Genomic DNA, 19,460 nt, shown 5'->3' on the forward strand with positions numbered 1-19,460 from the left:
ACCAGAGCTATGGCGATTGGGAGACCATATTGGATGACAATCGAAAGGTAGAAGATGATGTACGCCCAGACTTCATGTGTAAGATCTTTTACTTTGTTTACTATATAGGTCAGAAACGAAAATTAACTGAAAATAGGAAAGTTTTGAGCTATTTGTCACTGATTTGGAGTGTAGTTGATCTCGTTTGAGTGGTTGTGTTTTTTTCACTGCTTTAGGAAGTTTTAAATTTAATCTTCCTCGGGAAAGGAACATTTGATACTGGAAACTCATCATGTAATTAAATCAGAGACTAGAGAACATAAACAAGATGCATTTGTTCATACAAAACAGAATATAGTGGTAACTGGCAAGTACATTAATCCAAGGCAGTGTCCTCATTGTTGCTAAAATTAATGCTCAGAGAAACCGTCAAAGGTTGAAAGCTGCAAGAGAAAAGGGAGGGGGCGAGAATACTGATATGAATGTCATTACAAGAGCAGCTTCCTAGCTAACGGCAATCATCTTGGACCCACGCTGGAGTAGTTACTGTAGATAATCACCTTTGGAAAATAAGGTTTCGTTTTCTTCTCCTGAAATATTTTGCATTTAAATATTTTCTAATAATAATGATGATGAAATGATGATGATTGTATAGTATTAAAGATAGAGGAAGTAATGATGAGGTAGTCATAATTGTGATGAGATAATAACAACAATGATGGTAACATGATGATGATGGTGGAGAGTAATGGTGATAATGGTAACATGATGATGATGGTGGAGAGTAATGGTGAAGTAATTATAATTGTTATAAGATGACCATGGTGGTTGAAGAGGTATAGAAAGAGTAGATAATTATGGTGAAAGAGGTGTTGGTGAGGCGGTGATGGTAGCCGCAGCAGCTGTAAGGTGACAATAATAGTTGAAATAATTGAATGATACTGGAAATGAATTCTATTTAAAAACTATTTTATGAAATTTTATAGATTGAAATTTTTTTTAGTAAATAAATTAAATTTAAAGGTTGATTATAAATATTTTACATTAACTAATTTTTTTGTAAAATATTTAAAAAGAAATAAATATAGAAAAATACTTTTTTAAAAATATTTTCTGAAAAAAAAATACAAAAAAATTTAGAAAATATTTTTATTACCTAAATAGAATAGAAATTAGAGTTAGGTACGGCATCATATGCGTTGTTCATGCCCTCGTTTCCTGAAAACATGCAAATTTTGCAAGCTGACGCTACAAATTCAAGAACCATAGTAAATCCACATCGGGACTCATTATTCGGTGGCAGGAGCTTAGGGGCATATTGAACACGCTTAGTTTTCACTGTCGCCTGTGAGATAAGACTGCAGCAAAGTCTAATCGTACCCGCATTGCATTGCGTGCTAAAACTTCTCCACGTCACCCCCAAGATTTCAGAACTATATTTTACACCGGCAACGCAGAATCTGACAGGGTAAAAATGTCATATCAACCCTTTTTGTTAAGAAAAAGGGTATAGGATTATTAAAGAAAAGCTTGATTCGTCTATTGCTCACCTGGTCTTTCGAGAATGGCGGTGATGATGAAATGGCATCGCATTCTCTCTCCAATCCACACCACCACTGATCTCCTGTCAACTCATTCCTAACCCAATTTATAGCTCACTGTATAATTAACTAACCAATAGCTACGCATTATCATAAAAAAAAAAACCCAAAATCCAGAATAAAATTCTATGATAGGTCAAAGAATAATAGTTTAGAGAAACATAAAATAACATGATAATCCTAAAAATCGCTAGCCTTTTCATGTCCTCGAATCCAGATAAAAAAATCTACTCAATTTCGGTGGCAAGCCACCAATCCACTAAACAAAATAAGGTCCTAGAAGATTAGTTTCAGAGAAACTCCAAGAATGGCCGACCGGTTATCAAGCCCTCCAAAAACTGGGCTCAGAAGCACCAATATGCATTTACCCACAAAAATAAGGCACGCTTCATTCATTGAGTGCCAATGAACCAAGCTCATCACCAACGCTAGAAGCGCCAACTTCCTGAAGGACCTGCATTGCCTCAGCCACCTTTTTCTTGAGAGCATCGGGAGATTCAATAAGATGTAGCACCTCGGTTTGATCCATCTCCAACAGCATCCCAGTCACCTTTGCCACATGATCTGGCTCGAGACGTTCCACGAGGGGATAAAGCTGTTCACCCAGCATCTGCCAGAAAGCATAAAAAAAAACATTAGTTATGTTTCATACATCCTTCTCCAACTTGCATAAGGTGCATTTTCTCAAAATGGGGGAGAAATGTTGTGTTACATACCACCATGCGCTTCTCTGGTGTAGCAGACGCCAAAGCAGTTGTGAGAGCTGAGATGGGAACTGGAGCGGTTCGCTGGGCATCGCTAGGAGTTACAGGCATCCCTGATGCCTCAAAGGGAAAAGACATCACTGGAGCAACAAAACCTTGGGGAGCTGCAGATGAATCTATGCCATTTCTTGCATTTCCCATGTATCTTAAGCCTTGATTGGTATTTCGGTGCAATAGCTGAATTTAAAATGAAGCATATATCAGACATGTAAAAACAGTTGTAGCAGATTAGTTTTTAGGTCGACTCAAAATACACATCAAGATTAGGGGCAACACTGAATTGAGTACAATTAGCCCATGATACAAAACAAAAATGAGAATAGTAAGAGCAAAGAGATCAGGTGATGGCGAAAATAACAGTGGCCGCTCTCCATCATGTAATTAACAATCAGAGGAAGAAAATTTAGACACAATGTTCCTAAAAAATTGCAGTGCAATAATACCTCATACTTTAGTCATGAGGTTCCAATCAAGCAAGCGCCTCTTTACAATAAAAACTTCAGGAAAAATTAAAATGATTTGCCCATGTAAAGCAGTAAAACTAACATAAGAAAATTAACAATCACACTACTTATGTAAGGGAAAACATGATACTTTCTTAAGTGACAGTTAAAGGAGGGAAACATTGAAAGACATTTAAACGATAATGTACCTGCTGTTGCTGCTGAATCTGTTGGTGGTTCCCTCCACGCCGAATACCCATCCTCTGCCCTTGTTGTCCTTGCCTTTGCATCTGATATGGCATAACAAAGTTTGGGCCAACACCAGCACGCATTCCAGACAAAAGTTGCTGCTGGAAACCATAGCCTGTAGGCTGAGGGGGCATCATGCCGGCAGTTCCTTGGCCAAAAAAGAGCTGCTGTGGTACAAGCCTGGGTGCCCCAGGATGATATCCAGGAAGCCCTGAAGGCATAGGTGATAGTCCAGGTGCCTGAATTTGAGTAAAATGTGCCTGAGAAGAAAAGCCAATTAAGACAATCCATCTACACTTTACAAATAAAGTGAAAATATAGGCGACTACATCAGATTCTAGCCTTATATACTTTCAAACTATTGAACTTTATAGCAAGCATAACTCTCATGTCTCTGTGCACACTGCTGTTGTTTTATGGGGAAAAAAAAATCAACTTTAGGTCTTGAAAAGTAAATTGCAAGACAAAAGCAGCCCTCAGATTCCTGAATATATCTTGCTTTATCCATCTTCATCTGGACCTGGTTTTACAGGGCATCTGAATCATTTCACCCCCCAAAGCTCATAAAAAAAAAAGCAAAAAACTAGTCATTCCGGCTGTAAATCAAGGTCTTCATCCAGATTAACAATGACAATGATACAAAGCAATTGGAGAGTTCAGTAGTCATAGTTTATAGGTGCCACCAGTATAAAACAGATTTGAGGACTATGCAAGACATGTACAGGTCATATGAAAAGTTGAATAAATGATCATGTGATTCCCGGCAACAAAGGTTTTCTTATTGGAGCAAAAAAGAGAAAAATAATTGTTTGATGAGAAAAATATGCAGTAATGAGGATCACCTGCAGCCGAGCCTTCCTCTCTTCTCTGCGTTGGGCAACAGCTACATACAGGGGTTTCTTTCCTATCATCTTTCCATTCATTCCATTCATCTGAAAACAGAAATTGGTGATAGCAAATTAATATACAAAAAAATGCAACTGTATAATCACAAATAAAAATTAAAAACTTACAGCTCTTGAAGCTTCCTCAGGTGTAGAAAAGGCAACAAAACCAGAGCCCTTACTCAGTCCTTGTTGATCAAGCATAACCTGAAGAAATATTAGCACATGGATAACAAAGAAAAATTTATTTACATGGAAAAATAACCCAAGTATCACTTTTAAAAGCATCTACATCATATTTATTACTTATAAATAAAATATACCTTGCATGATGTTACAGATCCAAACTCAGAAAATAATTCCTTCAGTTTTTCATCATCAATTTTGTCATCAAGATTTTTTAAATACAGGTTGGCAGCCTTCAGTTTCTCATATCTGCTATTTCTTTCCTGTTCAAACCTGGCTTTTAACTCTGCCTCCCTTTCTCCTTTCCTCTGGGCCCTCCCCACATACCAAACCTTATCATTGAAGGCGGTCCCGTTCAACTTCTCAACAGCAGCAGCAGCAGAATCTGGGCTCTGGAAGTTCACGAAACCAAAACCTTTGGACTTCCCACTTTGGTCCTTCATAACAATTGCACTGGTGATGGCACCATAATTACTGAAGAATTTCTTAAGGTCCTCATCAGAAGTTGTCTCCGACAAATTCTTAACATAAACATTTGTAAATTTTGGTGATCCAGTGGCCTCAATCCTTTCTTGGTGTCGAACAAAACGTCCAACATAAACTTCTTTATCATTTATCAGCATACCGTTCAACCGATTGATTGCGCTTTGAGCAGCTTCCTCATTTTCAAACTGTACAAAACCATAACCTTTTGATTGACCATTGTTGTCAACAGCTACCTTGCAGGAAAGGACAGGCCCAAAGGAAGCAAATGTTTCCTGCAATGCCTTGTTATCAATTGAAGTGTCCAGGTTCTTGATGAAGACATTTGCATGTCCACTCTTCCTCATACTAGGATCACGATGGGAAACCATAATTCTGATAGCTTTCCCATTCAAAGGGGTGAAGTTCAGAAGCTCCATTGCATTTGCAGCTGCAGTTCACAAAACCAAATTCAGGATCAAAATGCTGAGAAGGGATTGAGGAAAATGACGTATGCCCTCATACTTCAAGTCACAGGGACAGAATATGTACACACAAATCTAAATTGACAATTACATTAAACTAAGGCGTGCAACATTCAAAAGGTGTGAGGAAGGGTATCAGAAATATTGGATAAGCTTGGGAAAAAACCAGGAAGTTGTTGTTCACAGTGGCTGGCATTCATGGACTGTGCACAAAAAAGTTCCAGAATTTTTTCTTAAAAACCAAGAAACAGAAAAAATCAAGCGTCAATAAATAAACCTCCAATCTCCCCTCTTTCTCCTAACCTTTGCAGTAAAAAAAACTAATTAGATTGATCTTAATAACTAGGAAAACTATAAATAGATTGACATCAATCAGTACAAAAAATAAATTAAATTAAATTCTCAGCACTGATGCATGCACGCACGCGTTGATTAACAATAACACATGAAAACAAATTAGTATCAGGGACTAAAAACAAGAGCCAAAGAATCGTATAAAAGGCGAAAAAAGTTACCATCTTGAGGGTTGCTGAAATTGACATAAGCATAACCAAGTGAGGATCGTCTAGCCTGATCCCTACAAACCCTGATGGAAACAACCTGCGCCACCTGGCTAAACAGATCAAACAGTTGTCCTTCGTTAACGTTATGCTCCAGATCCCCAACGTAAAGCGAAGAATTCGGAAACTGCCCTGCTTCAGCCGTTCCCAATGCAGTAGCAGCCACTGCCGCTGGTTGAGCCGTAACCGCTGGTGCCGCAAGTGCTGCCGCCATCACTTTCTTTCTTCTCTGAAAGAAAAGGAAAGGGGATGAAATTGAGAAATAATAATGCTAGGGTTTGAGAATGAGGATGGAGATTGAAGAGAAGTAGAGTTCTTTGTATAAATGGATTCAATTTTATTTATTTATTTATTTTTTTGTTGGGTTTGTTTCCTCTTTGGAAAGGGAGAGGTGGAGGAAGGAGAGTGAAAGGAAAGGGAGGCAGAGAGAGTTTATATATGTGAGGGAAAGGAAAGAGACAGGAACAGTTTCTTCCAAATCTTTTGTTTTGATTTGATTCGTTTAATTAATTTAAAACTTTTTTTTAAAAAAGAACCGCACGTGTGAGTTAGTTGTTGTTTGTTGGGAGACTCATGACGTGGCATTCGATTCAAGGCTTTGTTTGTGCCGGTTACCCCTGCAAGTTGTTTCTTTTTTCGGATGGACTTTTTTTCTTTTCTTATTACGGTGTTATTTTATTTATTTATGTTTAATTTGATGGATGTACGCCTTCTGCTCTGGTTTCTTCGGTTTTTGTTTTTGAAAATCAGCATATTTTAATAAAAAAAGAAATAAAAGAAAAGTATTTTAAAAAAATAGAAGTATTAAAATATTTTAATAAAAAGTTACTATTGTAGCTTTTCTTGATGTTTGTTTTTTTTTTCTCTTCTATTTTTTAAGCTAAATATGCTGTTTTTTTTTAAAAAATAATAATGATTAATCTATACTATTTCTTCTAGTCTTTCTAAAACATGTATTAAAAAGTAAAAACATCCATGTTTCTTCAGGGGTGAACAAAGGAAAGTAAAATGGACCCAGAAAGAAGTTAAAAACAAAAGAGTGAAAAGGAAAATAAACCGAAAGAAAGAGGGAAAAAGCAACAAGGGGAAAGCGAAATGGGTGATATTTGATAGAGTGATATTATGGTGTAAAATATTTTTTTAAAATAATTTTTATTTAAAAATATATTAATTATTTTTTTGTATTTTTTACATTAACACATTAAAATTATTAAAAAAAACAGTGATAATATATTTTTCATTTGAAAAAAATATCAAATTAATATTTTTTATATGTTTTTAAATAATTTAATATGCTAATGTTAAAAATAAAAAAATATTATTTTAAAAATATTTTAAATTTAATTTAAAAAAATATTAAAGTATCATTCGGAGCATGAAAAGCCCATCTATGTACTCAAAGAGCTTATTTATTTATACGTTTCAAAAGTGTTTTTGAAAAAAAATATTTTAATTTTTTTTATTTTAAATTAATATTTTTTTGTGTTTTTAGATTTTTTTAATACACTATGTTAAAAATAATTTATAAAAAATAAAAAAATATTATTTTAATATATTAAAAATATATTTTAAAAAATAATTATAATTAAATTTCTCAAACACTCTTTAAAACTAATATGTATTAGGAGGGTGCATAAAAAGTGCCCTTAGGCCTTAAGATGGGTCAGGTAAAGGCCTTAATATTGGGTCAGGTAAAGGGAAAGGAGCCCAAAAACCAAGAGGGCCAAGTACTCACACCTACTAATCTTACAATCTCAAGTTCTTAACCCGATTTTGTAGCGAGTAGCGACTACGTGTACTCAGCTTCTCCACAGTCTCGACGTCTTCAACGTCCCCGTCTTCTTCTCTTCAGTTTATAGACTAGAATTGGAGAAGACAGTAAGAAGCAGGCAAGCAGAAAATGGCAATTCCATTATCAAATTTCTTAAGAGCTCTCTTCTTAGTAATGGGATGTTTAATGGTGGGTGCTCTCGTCTACATAATCTACGTCGACGGCTTCCCATTTCGCAGAGAACTCCTCACCCCTTAAATAAAATACACACACTGCCTCTCACTCATTTCTTTGAGGTCAAACATTCTCTTTTCTGTTTCAGAGTTTTATTGTAGTTTAAATAACTGAAAATTCTATCTCTTTTTTATGTTGCAGGTGGATGATTGCTACTCTAGTTGATTTCTACATCAACGTTATAGCTGTAGCGGTACATCTAACTTTCTATTTATTGGCTCTGGTTCTTAAGCTAAGAACATGGCATGGTTTGATTGAGAGACTTGTCTGCTGATTATCAATTAGGCTTGGATTTGCTACAAATAATCGAACTTTATTACTGCAACAATTTGGATACTTCTGCTAATATGCTTTGGCAGGTATGTCCTATAGTTATTGTACTTTAATTTTTGTTCCATCAAGTGCAAATCTCTTCAAGAACCTTTTCTTTTTTAAAAAAGAAGCGCTTTAAGAAATTAATTTAACGTGGTAGTTATTGTTGATAGAAATGGATGTAGTGTCAAAAGGTTACTTCTTTAAGGTAGTCTTGCAATATATTGTCAGGCTTTGTTGTCTAATTTTTTTGTTTTTTTGCACAATATTTTCAGTATTACAACGTCTGTATACATTTTTATCCAATTTCTCAAGTTGTCACCTGAAGAATCTTTGCAAGACCCGGTGCATCGTGTGCTATTGCGGCATGAAAGCAAGTATGTGATTCGAATTTCTGGTCTCTAGAATTATGCACTAATGCAGGAATATTATTAAAATAATGTAGTAAGGTTGTAGCCCATATAGGACATGGAAGTTATTCAAGTTTCCATTTTGCTCCTTTCAGTTGCTCAAAGCTTGTGTCTTGTGTGTGTGTGTGTGTGTGTGTGTTGCTTTTGTAGAAGCAGAGAACCATGCGCATAACCACTTTTGATCACTTTGGCTTCCCTAAATCAGTAGCCTTTGAAATGGTAAAAAGTACGCTCCAAAGTTTAAAATTCTACTCCAACATTTTAATTCTGTATCTGGCATTTGTTGCCATGATGCGAAGAATGCTGCAAGTTTTTTTTAATTTTTTGTGCACACCCCTTTATCTGATGATAGAATGCTTGAATGCTTCTATTCGTAAGTAAAAACTTGGTTTCAAGTGGAAAAACACGCATGTCTATGTTGATGTGTGAAATTTATAATTGTCTTGAAGGGTGGGGAATTTTTCATAGAAACTGGAGGTTTTTCTTCATAGACATTAATAGCGGAAGTCTGGGTGGGTGCTTTACTGCTTAAAAAGGTTGAACATCTTCTTTCATTAACCGCCATTTTATAGTTTTGTTGCTCTGATTTGTAATCCTGTTCTAACGTGACTGAATTCTGGTTAGGAATCTTTTGGAAGGAAGAGAATATCTTCCATAGCACCAGGAACACGATTCTTTGCTTTTCTTTTGGTCGTTATTCTGTTTTGCAAGTCCATTCATACCTCATCTAAAAGACTAAAACAGACACAACAAGCTATACAGATTTCTCCGTCTCTCCCTTTATGTAATAGTTGTTCATGCATTGACAAACAAACTTACTTTTAGGGGCGTGGAACAAAAGATGAAGCAATCTGCTGTCATGAGTGCAAGGATTGCTTTCAGTGTTCTAGGTTTTCTGATGTTGGGAACTTTGATTTTCACTCTACTAACTGATGGTTCTCCTTTTCGCAAAGAGCTTCTTACTCCGTAAGTTTTTAGTTTCCTTTTATCTCTTTCCATTTCATTTCCCCACTTGCTGAGTATGTTAATAGATAAAGGGGCTTATGTAGCTGAATTCATCTCCCTATAGTTGAAAAACATGAGTTGTTGACTCGAATCACTCCAGGGGAAAAGGGGAAGGCATGGTCCCAGTGATGAGCTTCTTTTCAATTAGAAAGTCTTCTCACTGGCCTTTGTTTTGGAAGGGGCAGGGAAGAAAGCTATGAAGAGATTTCAATGATTCTTTAAATGTTGTTTATATCTAATCATTAGTTTTTGTTTCCTTTCATTCTTTAGAGATATTTGCTACTTTTTCCTCGCATGAAATTGGTCTTTATTCACTTCTACAATATTGATTGTACAATGCAGTTTTGCAGGTGGATGGTTGCAACACTAATTGACTTCTATATCAATGTTGTGGCTCTTTCGGTAGGTGTAAATTACTTTTCTTATATTGTTTCCTGCTCCATTATTCTTGAAGTTAATCTTTCAGAGCTTATTTAACTTGTGCGATTCATGGGGTACTCAATACATTTTATTAATTACAAGAAATTTATAACAGTCATGTATGGACTGTATGGGCAATGATATACACCTTTATACTTGTATCATTCCCGCTATCTCACAAGATTCTGATTTTCTTTTTAAAAATTGTTAAAGATCTTATGGGATTTCAAAATTTAAGAATCATTTTAGATTTTGTGTTTAACTAGTTATCCTTGTGCATTTTCTTTCAAATGAATAATGCCCTTTTGTATGAATTTAGGTTTGGGTTGCCTACAAGGAATCGAGTTTGATCAGTGGATTCTTATGGATATTGTTATTGATATGCTTTGGGAGGTAATATCTCATTCATAGCCTTGATCCTCAAATACAAAGCATGATTTGTTTTGTTTGTCAAAAAGTATAAGAATCGCCAGCAATTTTCAAGTCATGAAACATTATGAAAATAAAGTTGCTATAAGATCTGCAATTGCTTTATGTGATGTATAATCCATCTGTAGGATACAAGAGTTTTCAGATACATATGGAAGGGAAATAAAATTTAATTGATAAAATGCATTTTCCCTTTGCACCTTCCTTCCATGCTATTATTTTGGTGTCCAAACTTCACCTTAAAACCAGTACAGGGCGTAGTGTACTGTTGTTGATGTAATATGTTTGTTATGAAAACGTTTGTCCATTAGGGATACAAGAATCTAAGAGAAATTTGGTGAAAATGAATTTAATGAAAACTAAAATTTTGACTTGTACGATATTTTGAACACTTTTCTCTTATGTTATCTTCTTATTCTTTTCAAGTCCAAAAACTGATATAACACCATCATAGGCATTTTGTATCTTCTGGAAGCGCTGATATTTCACCCTTGCAATATTTCAGCATTACTACTTGCGCCTACGTTGTCAAACAGCTGGTGCAGCTTACTTCTCAAGATCCAGTTTACCTAATCTTATTTAACAGAGGCAACAGGCAAGTCTAATACACCTGTTTGTGTTTTAAATTATTTCTGTAGCATTAAGTATTTCTGGGTTCAATATTATGGGCGGGCAGGTAGAGGGATCAGAGTATGTGACTGGTTATGTAGTGACTTGTTCGCACTGATGTTTCTACATATACAATCACAACATGGCTGAAAATGAGGAAGTAAAATGTTAATTACTATGGTCTTGCAATTGAGCTATTAAGCATCAGGATACTAATTTCTCCTTCCAAGTACCCGTGTTAGCTTTTGTTTGTGGAAAGATTTGGAAATTTACTAGCTGCGCTCCTGAACTGTTTCCATTGTATATCATTTTTGTTTTATTCCCCAAGAACTGCAGAATTATTCGTCCATGGCAGGGCAGAGAACAGGTATGAGAGAACGTAACAGTCATACACATGACAGGAGGTGATGAACATGAAGTTTATAGGCTATTCTGGTATAAACTATATATTACACATTTCTGACAGAGTGTTTACAAGTTCCTTCTCACTGTAAAAATTCTCAGTATTCATGCTGTTTCAGGCTTTCGACATGCATAATGCAAGCATTTGCTGTATATATTGATCAATTGAATCCTGATTGTTTATAGCTGTATACACTTTGTGACTTGTTGGCAAAGTTTCTGTGGATTTGTTTTCGTTTACCCTTTATTTCGAATCTCAAGTAGAGCATGGTGTTTAAGTTAAGCATGTGTGATAGAGAGATTATGCCAATCTACCGAAACATATCAAGTGCTTGAAAAACGTAGTATTTAATTGCAAGGAGAAGAGATTCGTCCCTGTAATAACCCCTGAGGTGAGGACTGTTGGAGTGGGAGCACTGGTCTCAAAACAATTTTCTGACAGGCAAGCCATGAGAGGTTGCTATGGCAAAAGAAAGGCAACTGTTCCATCTAGAACATATCACGAGCAATGATGCCTGCCATGTTATTACAAGTTGCTTGTAACCTTTTAGTAAATAGGACACTTCTTCTTCTTCTTCATGGCTTGTCAAAAGGAAAAAAAAAAAACGACGATCATGTGGTGAATTTGCAACTGTATAAAATTGTTGAATTAGAACACAACAAAAAAAGCTATAATGGAAGGGAGATTTACTGTGCGTATAGATATAAATCACTATTCAACACAATATAGTTATTATTTTTCCATTTCAAAATCAATAGGCTGCTGGTGGGGGTAATTTGTGTTTTTTTATTGCAAGACATATTTCGTAATTAGATTAATTAGGAGTAGATTTGTCTTTTCTATTATTTTAAACATGGTGAAATAATTAATTTAGCCTTAAAAAGTAAAAAAAAATTAAACTGTCATCGAGGTATTTTTTGTCTTTATACTTTTTTAAACACAATAAAATAACTTAATAATCATTACAAAAAAAAAATTAAATTGGTGTATAATGGTTTTTTTTTTTTTTTATTTTTGTTATTGTCAAGTTAAAAGAGGTAAATTTGATATTTTTATAAATATAAAATATAATATAAAAAAAAACTGGTTGGTGCATGCACCAATGTGTAAAACTCCTCCACGCTATTCAGACAACATGTGAGAAAGTGTGCGGAGGCCAAACGGTAGCTTTCATAGCAACATTTGAATCATCTTGACAACCTCTCAATATCAGGCAGTTCATATGGCATATGAATTCCCAATTTGTCATCTTTTTTTTTTTTTTGTCTCTCCTCAATTTTCAGGTATGAACCTTCAAATTTTCAAAGCAATCCTTCAAATTTTTTTTTTTTTTAGATTTGGTCCATGTTTCTTTAATTAATATTTATTTTATTTGAAATGATTTATAAAATGATTTTTTTTTAATTTCATCATCCTTTAATTTTCTTCATTTGTTAGATTTAGTCCATATTCTTTAGATTGTTATTGATCTTGTTTTAAATTATTTTTTTAATTGAATTTGTTTTTCAATTTCATCCATCAACATCTTATTTCATTTTATTTTTATATCAAATTAGACCCTTATGCTCATGTTTTTCTTTTATTATTCAACATTTATTTATTTTTGTTTTTATAACTCTTCAATTTAGTTCCATATTTAATCTAACTCAAGGTGAATTAAGACCCAATCAAGGCCTAACCGAGAAGAGAATAAAGAAAGGAAAAGGAAAGACACGGATTGTCCAACTAGGTTAACTCATCGTGGTTGTGTCCATTACACGAGTCATAAATTTCACATGTTAACCCAGGTCAATACAACCATCTTTTCATTGCACCTTTTTTTGTTTAATTCTTTGTTAGGTTTAGTTTAAAATGTGGGTTCTTTTAACCAAATTAGCATTTAAAATAAGGTTACCACTTTCCTCTTGGCTCCATAGATTGACCAACTTTTCTTTTGTGTGTGTGTGTGTGTGTGGTGGTTGATTAATATGATCCAATATAATATTTAAGATTTTTATCATCATTTTAAATATTTTATCTTTTGCATAAAAAAAATGGCATTCACATATTTTTTTAATATAATAATTAGTTTTTTATCTGGCTCAAAGCGAAACGTGCGCATAGATAGCTTCTATTTATGTTTAACTTTTTTATTATTTTTTTTATTGTAATTTAGGCCCAAAGAAAGCTGACATATGAGTAATATTTATAATATTAATTATAATACTAATAGTAAATATTTTTAATATAAATAATAATATTTACCTGATCCAAGTTTAAGTGAGTCTAACTGCAACGCCATACCCAAAAGCCTTGTATGTGGGTGTGGTTTCAAGACCATATTATGAAAGTATGATAATTAAATATAAAAAAATTTAATATTAAAGAATGAAATTAAACAAAAAAAATCAATTGAAAAAAAGAAAAGAAAAAAGAGCAAAACACTATTCTAATGAATAGTGCTTTGGAAGGATAGGTACGGTAAAATCTCTTCTTGCGATCAGGACAATCTAATAAAAAATAAATAAAACAAATCATGAAATTTAATTCTCAATTAAATTGATATTAATAAATGAAACTAGAAGAAAAAAACTAATTAAGAAAAAACAAAAAAAAATATAAGTCAATTGAGTTAATCTGTCAAATCAAGCTAACCCATTAAACTTGGAATCTGTGTCATAAGAGTATGATAATTAAATAAAAAAAATTAATATTATAAAACTAAATTAAACAAAAAAATTAATTAAAAAAATATATAACTAAAAAGCATTCCGTCTTTCACTGTGGATTTACATAGTGAAATCAACAGTAAAAGACTGGTTCCTTTTAGTTATAATTAATTAGGTAAACTTAATATATGACGTAAATAGATGGTATATAATTAGAATTAAATGTTTACATGAAACTCAAAATTTATAATAATATAAATAATTTATCTAATTACTTTGGAATAATGATTAGCCCATATACACAATTTTTTTTTAATACAATTTATCTTTTTTTCCCTTTATTATGTTTCTTTACTTCGTTTCTTTTATTTTGTCTTTTACTTCTTTTTTACCTAACATATAATGGGACAATCTCATTTCATTTGTGATAGTTTTTATATCCGGCTCGACAAATTAACCTGAAACTCAACCAACCCACTCTCTAACTTAAGTTGAATATATAAAAAAAAGTCATTTTCAACTTAGAGTTGACCTTGTATGTCAACCAACAACCTGATTGACCTGTTCAAAATCTAATTTAAATTTAATTTTTTTAATGCAAAACAACTTTGTTTTAGTTTTTTTTTTATAAAATAAAAACCGATGTTGTTTTGATTGACACATATCACCTCGTTCAACATGTGGCATGAGCCTTGGACAGATTCATGAGCCGAGCCAATTTCAATTACAACACTATTACCTGTTTGTACTCACAATTAAGTTTTTTTATTGTAGTTTCTTCTTATTAAAAAAAAAAGTAGCATAATTAATCCATATAATTATCTTATTGATCATAGACTTGACCTAGTTAGGTTTCATTGGTGCCGTCAAACTTGAGTAGGTCAACATAAAAACATTTTTTGAAAAAAAAAATACAAATTTTTATTATTTTTAAAAAGACAATTATAGTTATTTTTTAATTTCTGGTTTGAGAGAAAAAAAAAAAAGTCATTGATTTTTGATGGTAAAGAGATAAAATAATCTTTGACATCAGTTTTGGTCACCAAAAAGGTCAATTTAGGTATCAACAAGTTTTATTCGGTGAAGAAAGTTTCACTTATATGTTTTTTCACCTTAATTTTTTTATTTTATTTTAGGTTGATTTCAGGTTTTTGTATGGTTTTTTTTTTTAGTTTATCAAGATGTCTAGAGGGTGTTATGATTCAAAATAAGTTAAAAAATAAATTTTTTGAACAAAAAACACTTAAAGCTTAATGAAAAGTTTTATTTAATTAAATTAAAAGTTGTTTGCCCTTTAATATTTAGAAATGAGGGCAGATAATGCATCTTTTGCCCATGTTATTAGAAAATAAAAACCACTCATTGGCTAGACCTTTTTTATAGACTTAGCATATGGGTTAAGTTATTTTTATAGCCAGGCGTGTAGGTAGGTCCATACATTAAGTGTGTTTTTTAATTTAAAATATTTTTTAACCCTTTAAAATTATACACACACACATCATATCATCATTTCTTTGTTTTTAAATGTCTTTTTTATTTAATTTGAAGAAAAAAATTCATTTTGTTATCAAACTTGAAAAAAATTAAGGTTATTTTTTTAGTCTCACCCATAACATTGTTTTTGTTTTATAAAAAAATTTCTCATGCTCTCGATTGATGTATAATCAAGTAAGAAATCATTTTGAAAATAAAAAATGATTAAATCTAAAAAATGCACGATGTAAATTGCGGGTTTATGAAACTAATCTTAGTTAACTTAGATTTGTTTTTTAATTAAATGTTTTTTTTTTAATTTTATTATTTAATTTCCTTTTGCATTTATTATAAAAAAAGAAGCGTTGAAATACCCTACAACGAATAAAAATCCGGCCCACGGGGACATCCATCCTGCGTGCTCATACTTATCCCCAAAAATCGCAGACCTTGTTTCGCTGTGTCTCGACTCTCGATCGTATAATAGTGTTTTTCTTTTTCCGTTTTAGAGAAAATACAAGTTTAATAACACAGAAGAGAAGAAGAAGATGCAGATCTTCGTCAAGACATTGACTGGCAAGACCATAACTCTCGAGGTCGAGAGTAGCGACACCATCGACAACGTCAAAGCCAAGATTCAAGTATTTTTTTTCTTCTTAACTCACTTTTCTTTTGATTAAATTGTTTTTCCCTATTATTGCATCTAAATTTCTATTGGGTCTCTCTATTTTGACGGGGAGATTGTTTCTTGATTAATACTCTTTTTTTTTCTCTGGTTTCGTTTTGCTGTTGTGATTATCTGTAGGATCGCAATAATGGTTGTTGCTTCTCATAGTTAAAACCAAGGCTTTGGATTTTGTTTACTGGACTAATTTTGGCCTTGTATTTAATGGGTTTTGCTCTCTAGTAAAAGCTTGCACTAATCATATTCTATAAGTGAAAGTTGTTTTAGGATTAGCGATCATATAACTGATAGATTAGAATAGTTGTGAACTGGAAAATTCAATGGAAATTATCTCAAGCTGTACTTAATAGCTGTCTGCACCGGTTGTTTTTGTAATTTTTCGTAGAGTGTGTTAGTTGTGATATTATTTACCTGCAAACAAGAAAAATTAAATCCATTTTGTATTGTTTGAAACCAATAAATCGATAAAGGTTGGGCCAAAAATATTCAATTAGTGTCAGCAGTAACTTGTTGGTGCTATTTTTGGTTAAGTTGCTTTGGGACTTCAGTGGTTTGTGTCATGTTCCTTTATTATGAGTTGCTGAACTCATGTCTGACTGTTGGTGGATGTACCTTTTTCAGGACAAGGAAGGCATCCCTCCTGATCAGCAAAGATTGATTTTTGCTGGTAAACAATTAGAAGATGGACGTACTCTTGCTGATTACAACATCCAGAAGGAGTCCACTCTTCACCTGGTTTTGAGGCTTAGGGGAGGAACTATGATCAAGGTGAAGACTCTCACTGGAAAAGAAATTGAAATTGACATTGAACCAAATGATACCATTGATAGGATCAAGGAACGGGTTGAGGAGAAAGAAGGAATTCCTCCAGTGCAGCAAAGGTAGCAATTTGATCCTTTTTTGTTTTATGATTGTCCTCATTCGGCGCCACCATTTTCATGTAATCTAATATGCTATAGCTATATGTTTTCTCATGTGTTATGGAAGCAATATGCAGTAACTTTAGGGATCATCCAAGTACCTTTTTAGCCACATGCTTAGTTTATCAGTAACATATGGACTTGTTAGTGTGTCGTAGTAGTCATATTACCTGGTTTCTTCTATGCACCATGTTGCAATTTAAAAACTTTTGTTGGATGACACACCAATGAGGTTTCATAATATTACCATGTTTCTTCTATTCACCATGTTGCCTATTTTAACACTTTCGTCTGGATGACAGACCACGATGAGGTTTTATCATAATCACATTCCTTTTATTAACACCTTCTGCTGGTTGCAGGCTTATTTATGCTGGCAAGCAGCTTGGAGATGACAAGACAGCTCGCGACTACAATATTGAGGGGGGCTCTGTGCTTCATCTTGTTCTTGCTCTGAGGGGTGGTTGTCTCTGAATTACGCTCACGATGTTACAAAAATCTACCTATTGAGGCTTCTTACATAAGTACTTTATAGATGTACGTTTTGGCTTGTGAATGTGGGTAACATTAGTATGTGAGAATTCACAAGAAACATGCTACTCTATCTCCAATGGCTACTCTTATATTTTTGCAGGGCAAAAGCAGTGCCTGCTCTAATTGTTTAGACCTGCACAACGAGGATATTTCTTTTTAGCTTCTTACCATTAAATATGCATGTGCTTGGGTGGCTATGTTTTGAGGAGTCTTAAATTGATGATGAGAAGGAAATTGATGGTTCTCATTGATTTATTTGGAGTTGCTGGGAGTTTCGTGATCCGATCATCACATTTTCTGGTGTTTATTTCTTTTTTCAAAAGGATTTGGCACGTCTCAAAAACGGGTCCAGCTTTAGTTTGTAATCTATGATGCCCTGTTTGGTATGGGGGCATTAATTTTTTATATTTTTTTAATGTTTTTGAATTATTTTGATTTGTTGATTAAAATAAATTTTTTAAAAAAAAAAAAAATATTTTTAAAATAATTACTATCTAAATATCAAATATTACTTATGTAAGTAGAGTCTGAGGGCAGCTCACCACCTAATTATGGATGGCCGGCAGTTGTAGCTCAATTAGGTCAACTGTTTCTTATGTCATCTTGTGATCTTAAAAACTTCCGGCGCTTGAACGTAAGATATATTTTTTTTTGTATCAACTCTACTATTTGACATGACCTCATACAGCGGGCCATCGATAACGATATTTAAATGCAAGGAACTCAAATCACAAGTCCTAATTAGTTGAATTTGATTAACTCGTTAATTTTATAATTATATCTATATATTAATATAATTTTATAAAAAAATAAAGTAATACAAATATAATATCAAATAAATATATTTTTAAAATTTAAAATATTTCTAAATAGTCAAAATTAAATAGAACAATAAATTAATTTAATAATTTTTTAAATATAAAATGAAACATTTAAAATGAAATCGAATTATTTCAGTTGAAGTTATTCAAAAATTTTAAATTTAAAATAAAATAAAAATAATTTTATTTTTTAAATTGATATAAAATATCTGGAGGGATTTCAAACAAGAACAGAATTAAGTTTACAAACAATCTCATCGTTTTTTATACAATAAAAATATTCTCAAACTCTCTATATGTTGGATAAGAAAACAATCAATCAAGACAACCTTTCTGTAACCAATGAATCTCACTCTATTGTTTCACAAGCAAAAGAATCTTTAATAGCCGTCTTGCAGGCTGAGAGACGTCTAATCTTCATCTTGGAATATGTATTTGAAAAAAGGATCTCCATCGCTGACGAGAGATCAGAACACTCATTTATTATTTTATATATATACCTTTGACAAGGAAGGCAGGCTGCGAAAAGTAGATATAAAATTCCTGTGTCCATTTAATTATTTATTCACCGACATCAGAGAAACAACTATTACTGCTCTTACTATTTGATGCAGACATCTTGAAGCTGAATGCAGTTGGATTAGCGAATACTACAGCTTATTTGTAGTCATGGACTCTGTATGTATACAGGGATAACAATGTTACTCGAGATGGTTTTTTATTATATTTATATTGTATTTATTATCCGCTCAATATATATATATATATATGCGCACGCATGATTTTTTTTTGAATTTAAACATGTTCGAGTTTTTTAAAAAAAAAATAAAAAATAATTTGGATTAACTTGTGAAATTAAATCAAAATATCAATTGATTTATTTATTTTATTTTTGAAAAGGTCAGAAGAATGCCATTTTGAAAAAAAAAAAATAATTCGACCCAAGTTAACTCTCTTACTTTATTACACACACCTTGTTTTAGATCAACCCTATAGATAAGTTTAATAATTATGTATTATGTCAATATTGGAATAAATATATATTGTATTGTATTTAAAGTTATAAATGTTCTACATATATGTTTACAATTTTACAATATATATAAATGTCCTATTCATAACACATAAAGTAACTCGTATATTCCAGTCGGTTCGAATTATTATCAATCAAAT

General features: G+C 32.8%; 3 protein-coding genes across 6 annotated transcripts; 2 read left to right on the plus strand and 1 right to left on the minus strand.

Moving 5' to 3' along the window:
- Positions 1 to 1,692: 1,692 nt before the first annotated feature.
- LOC118061784 (polyadenylate-binding protein 3) lies at positions 1,693 to 6,074 on the minus strand. Its single transcript, XM_035075353.2, has 7 exons — positions 5,569 to 6,074; positions 4,244 to 5,019; positions 4,050 to 4,127; positions 3,879 to 3,968; positions 2,997 to 3,296; positions 2,297 to 2,521; positions 1,693 to 2,190 (listed from the first exon to the last, which is right to left on the minus strand). Exons 1-7 carry the CDS (start codon positions 5,825 to 5,827, stop codon positions 1,969 to 1,971), a joined length of 1,950 nt encoding a protein of 649 aa, XP_034931244.1. The 5' UTR covers positions 5,828 to 6,074; the 3' UTR covers positions 1,693 to 1,968.
- Positions 6,075 to 7,398: 1,324 nt separating this feature from the next.
- Positions 7,399 to 11,452, plus strand: LOC118061783 (uncharacterized). 4 transcript variants are annotated; one of them, XM_073409277.1, is made up of 8 exons: positions 7,399 to 7,680; positions 7,760 to 7,811; positions 7,904 to 7,977; positions 8,206 to 8,307; positions 9,166 to 9,306; positions 9,696 to 9,747; positions 10,085 to 10,158; positions 10,700 to 11,452. In XM_073409277.1, the coding sequence occupies exons 5-8, from the start codon at positions 9,182 to 9,184 to the stop codon at positions 10,797 to 10,799; spliced, it is 351 nt and encodes a 116-aa protein (XP_073265378.1). In that variant the 5' UTR covers positions 7,399 to 7,680; positions 7,760 to 7,811; positions 7,904 to 7,977; positions 8,206 to 8,307; positions 9,166 to 9,181; the 3' UTR covers positions 10,800 to 11,452. The 4 variants fall into 4 exon arrangements, with proteins under 4 accessions (XP_073265378.1, XP_073265377.1, XP_073265376.1 ...); XM_073409276.1 differs by adding an exon at positions 8,491 to 8,566 and having other exon boundaries at positions 7,399 to 7,573; positions 7,760 to 7,977; XM_073409275.1 differs by adding an exon at positions 8,491 to 8,559 and having other exon boundaries at positions 7,399 to 7,573; positions 7,760 to 7,977.
- A 4,264-nt stretch (positions 11,453 to 15,716) lies between these two features.
- Positions 15,717 to 17,625, plus strand: LOC118061781 (ubiquitin-NEDD8-like protein RUB2). The gene is made up of 3 exons (XM_035075346.2): positions 15,717 to 15,968; positions 16,634 to 16,893; positions 17,295 to 17,625. The coding sequence occupies exons 1-3, from the start codon at positions 15,876 to 15,878 to the stop codon at positions 17,404 to 17,406; spliced, it is 465 nt and encodes a 154-aa protein (XP_034931237.1). The 5' UTR covers positions 15,717 to 15,875; the 3' UTR covers positions 17,407 to 17,625.
- The last annotated feature ends 1,835 nt before the right edge of the window (positions 17,626 to 19,460 follow it).

The sequence above is a fragment of the Populus alba genome, chromosome 5 (genome assembly GCF_005239225.2).
Source record: "Populus alba chromosome 5, ASM523922v2, whole genome shotgun sequence".
Classification (NCBI taxonomy): Eukaryota; Viridiplantae; Streptophyta; class Magnoliopsida; order Malpighiales; family Salicaceae; genus Populus; species Populus alba.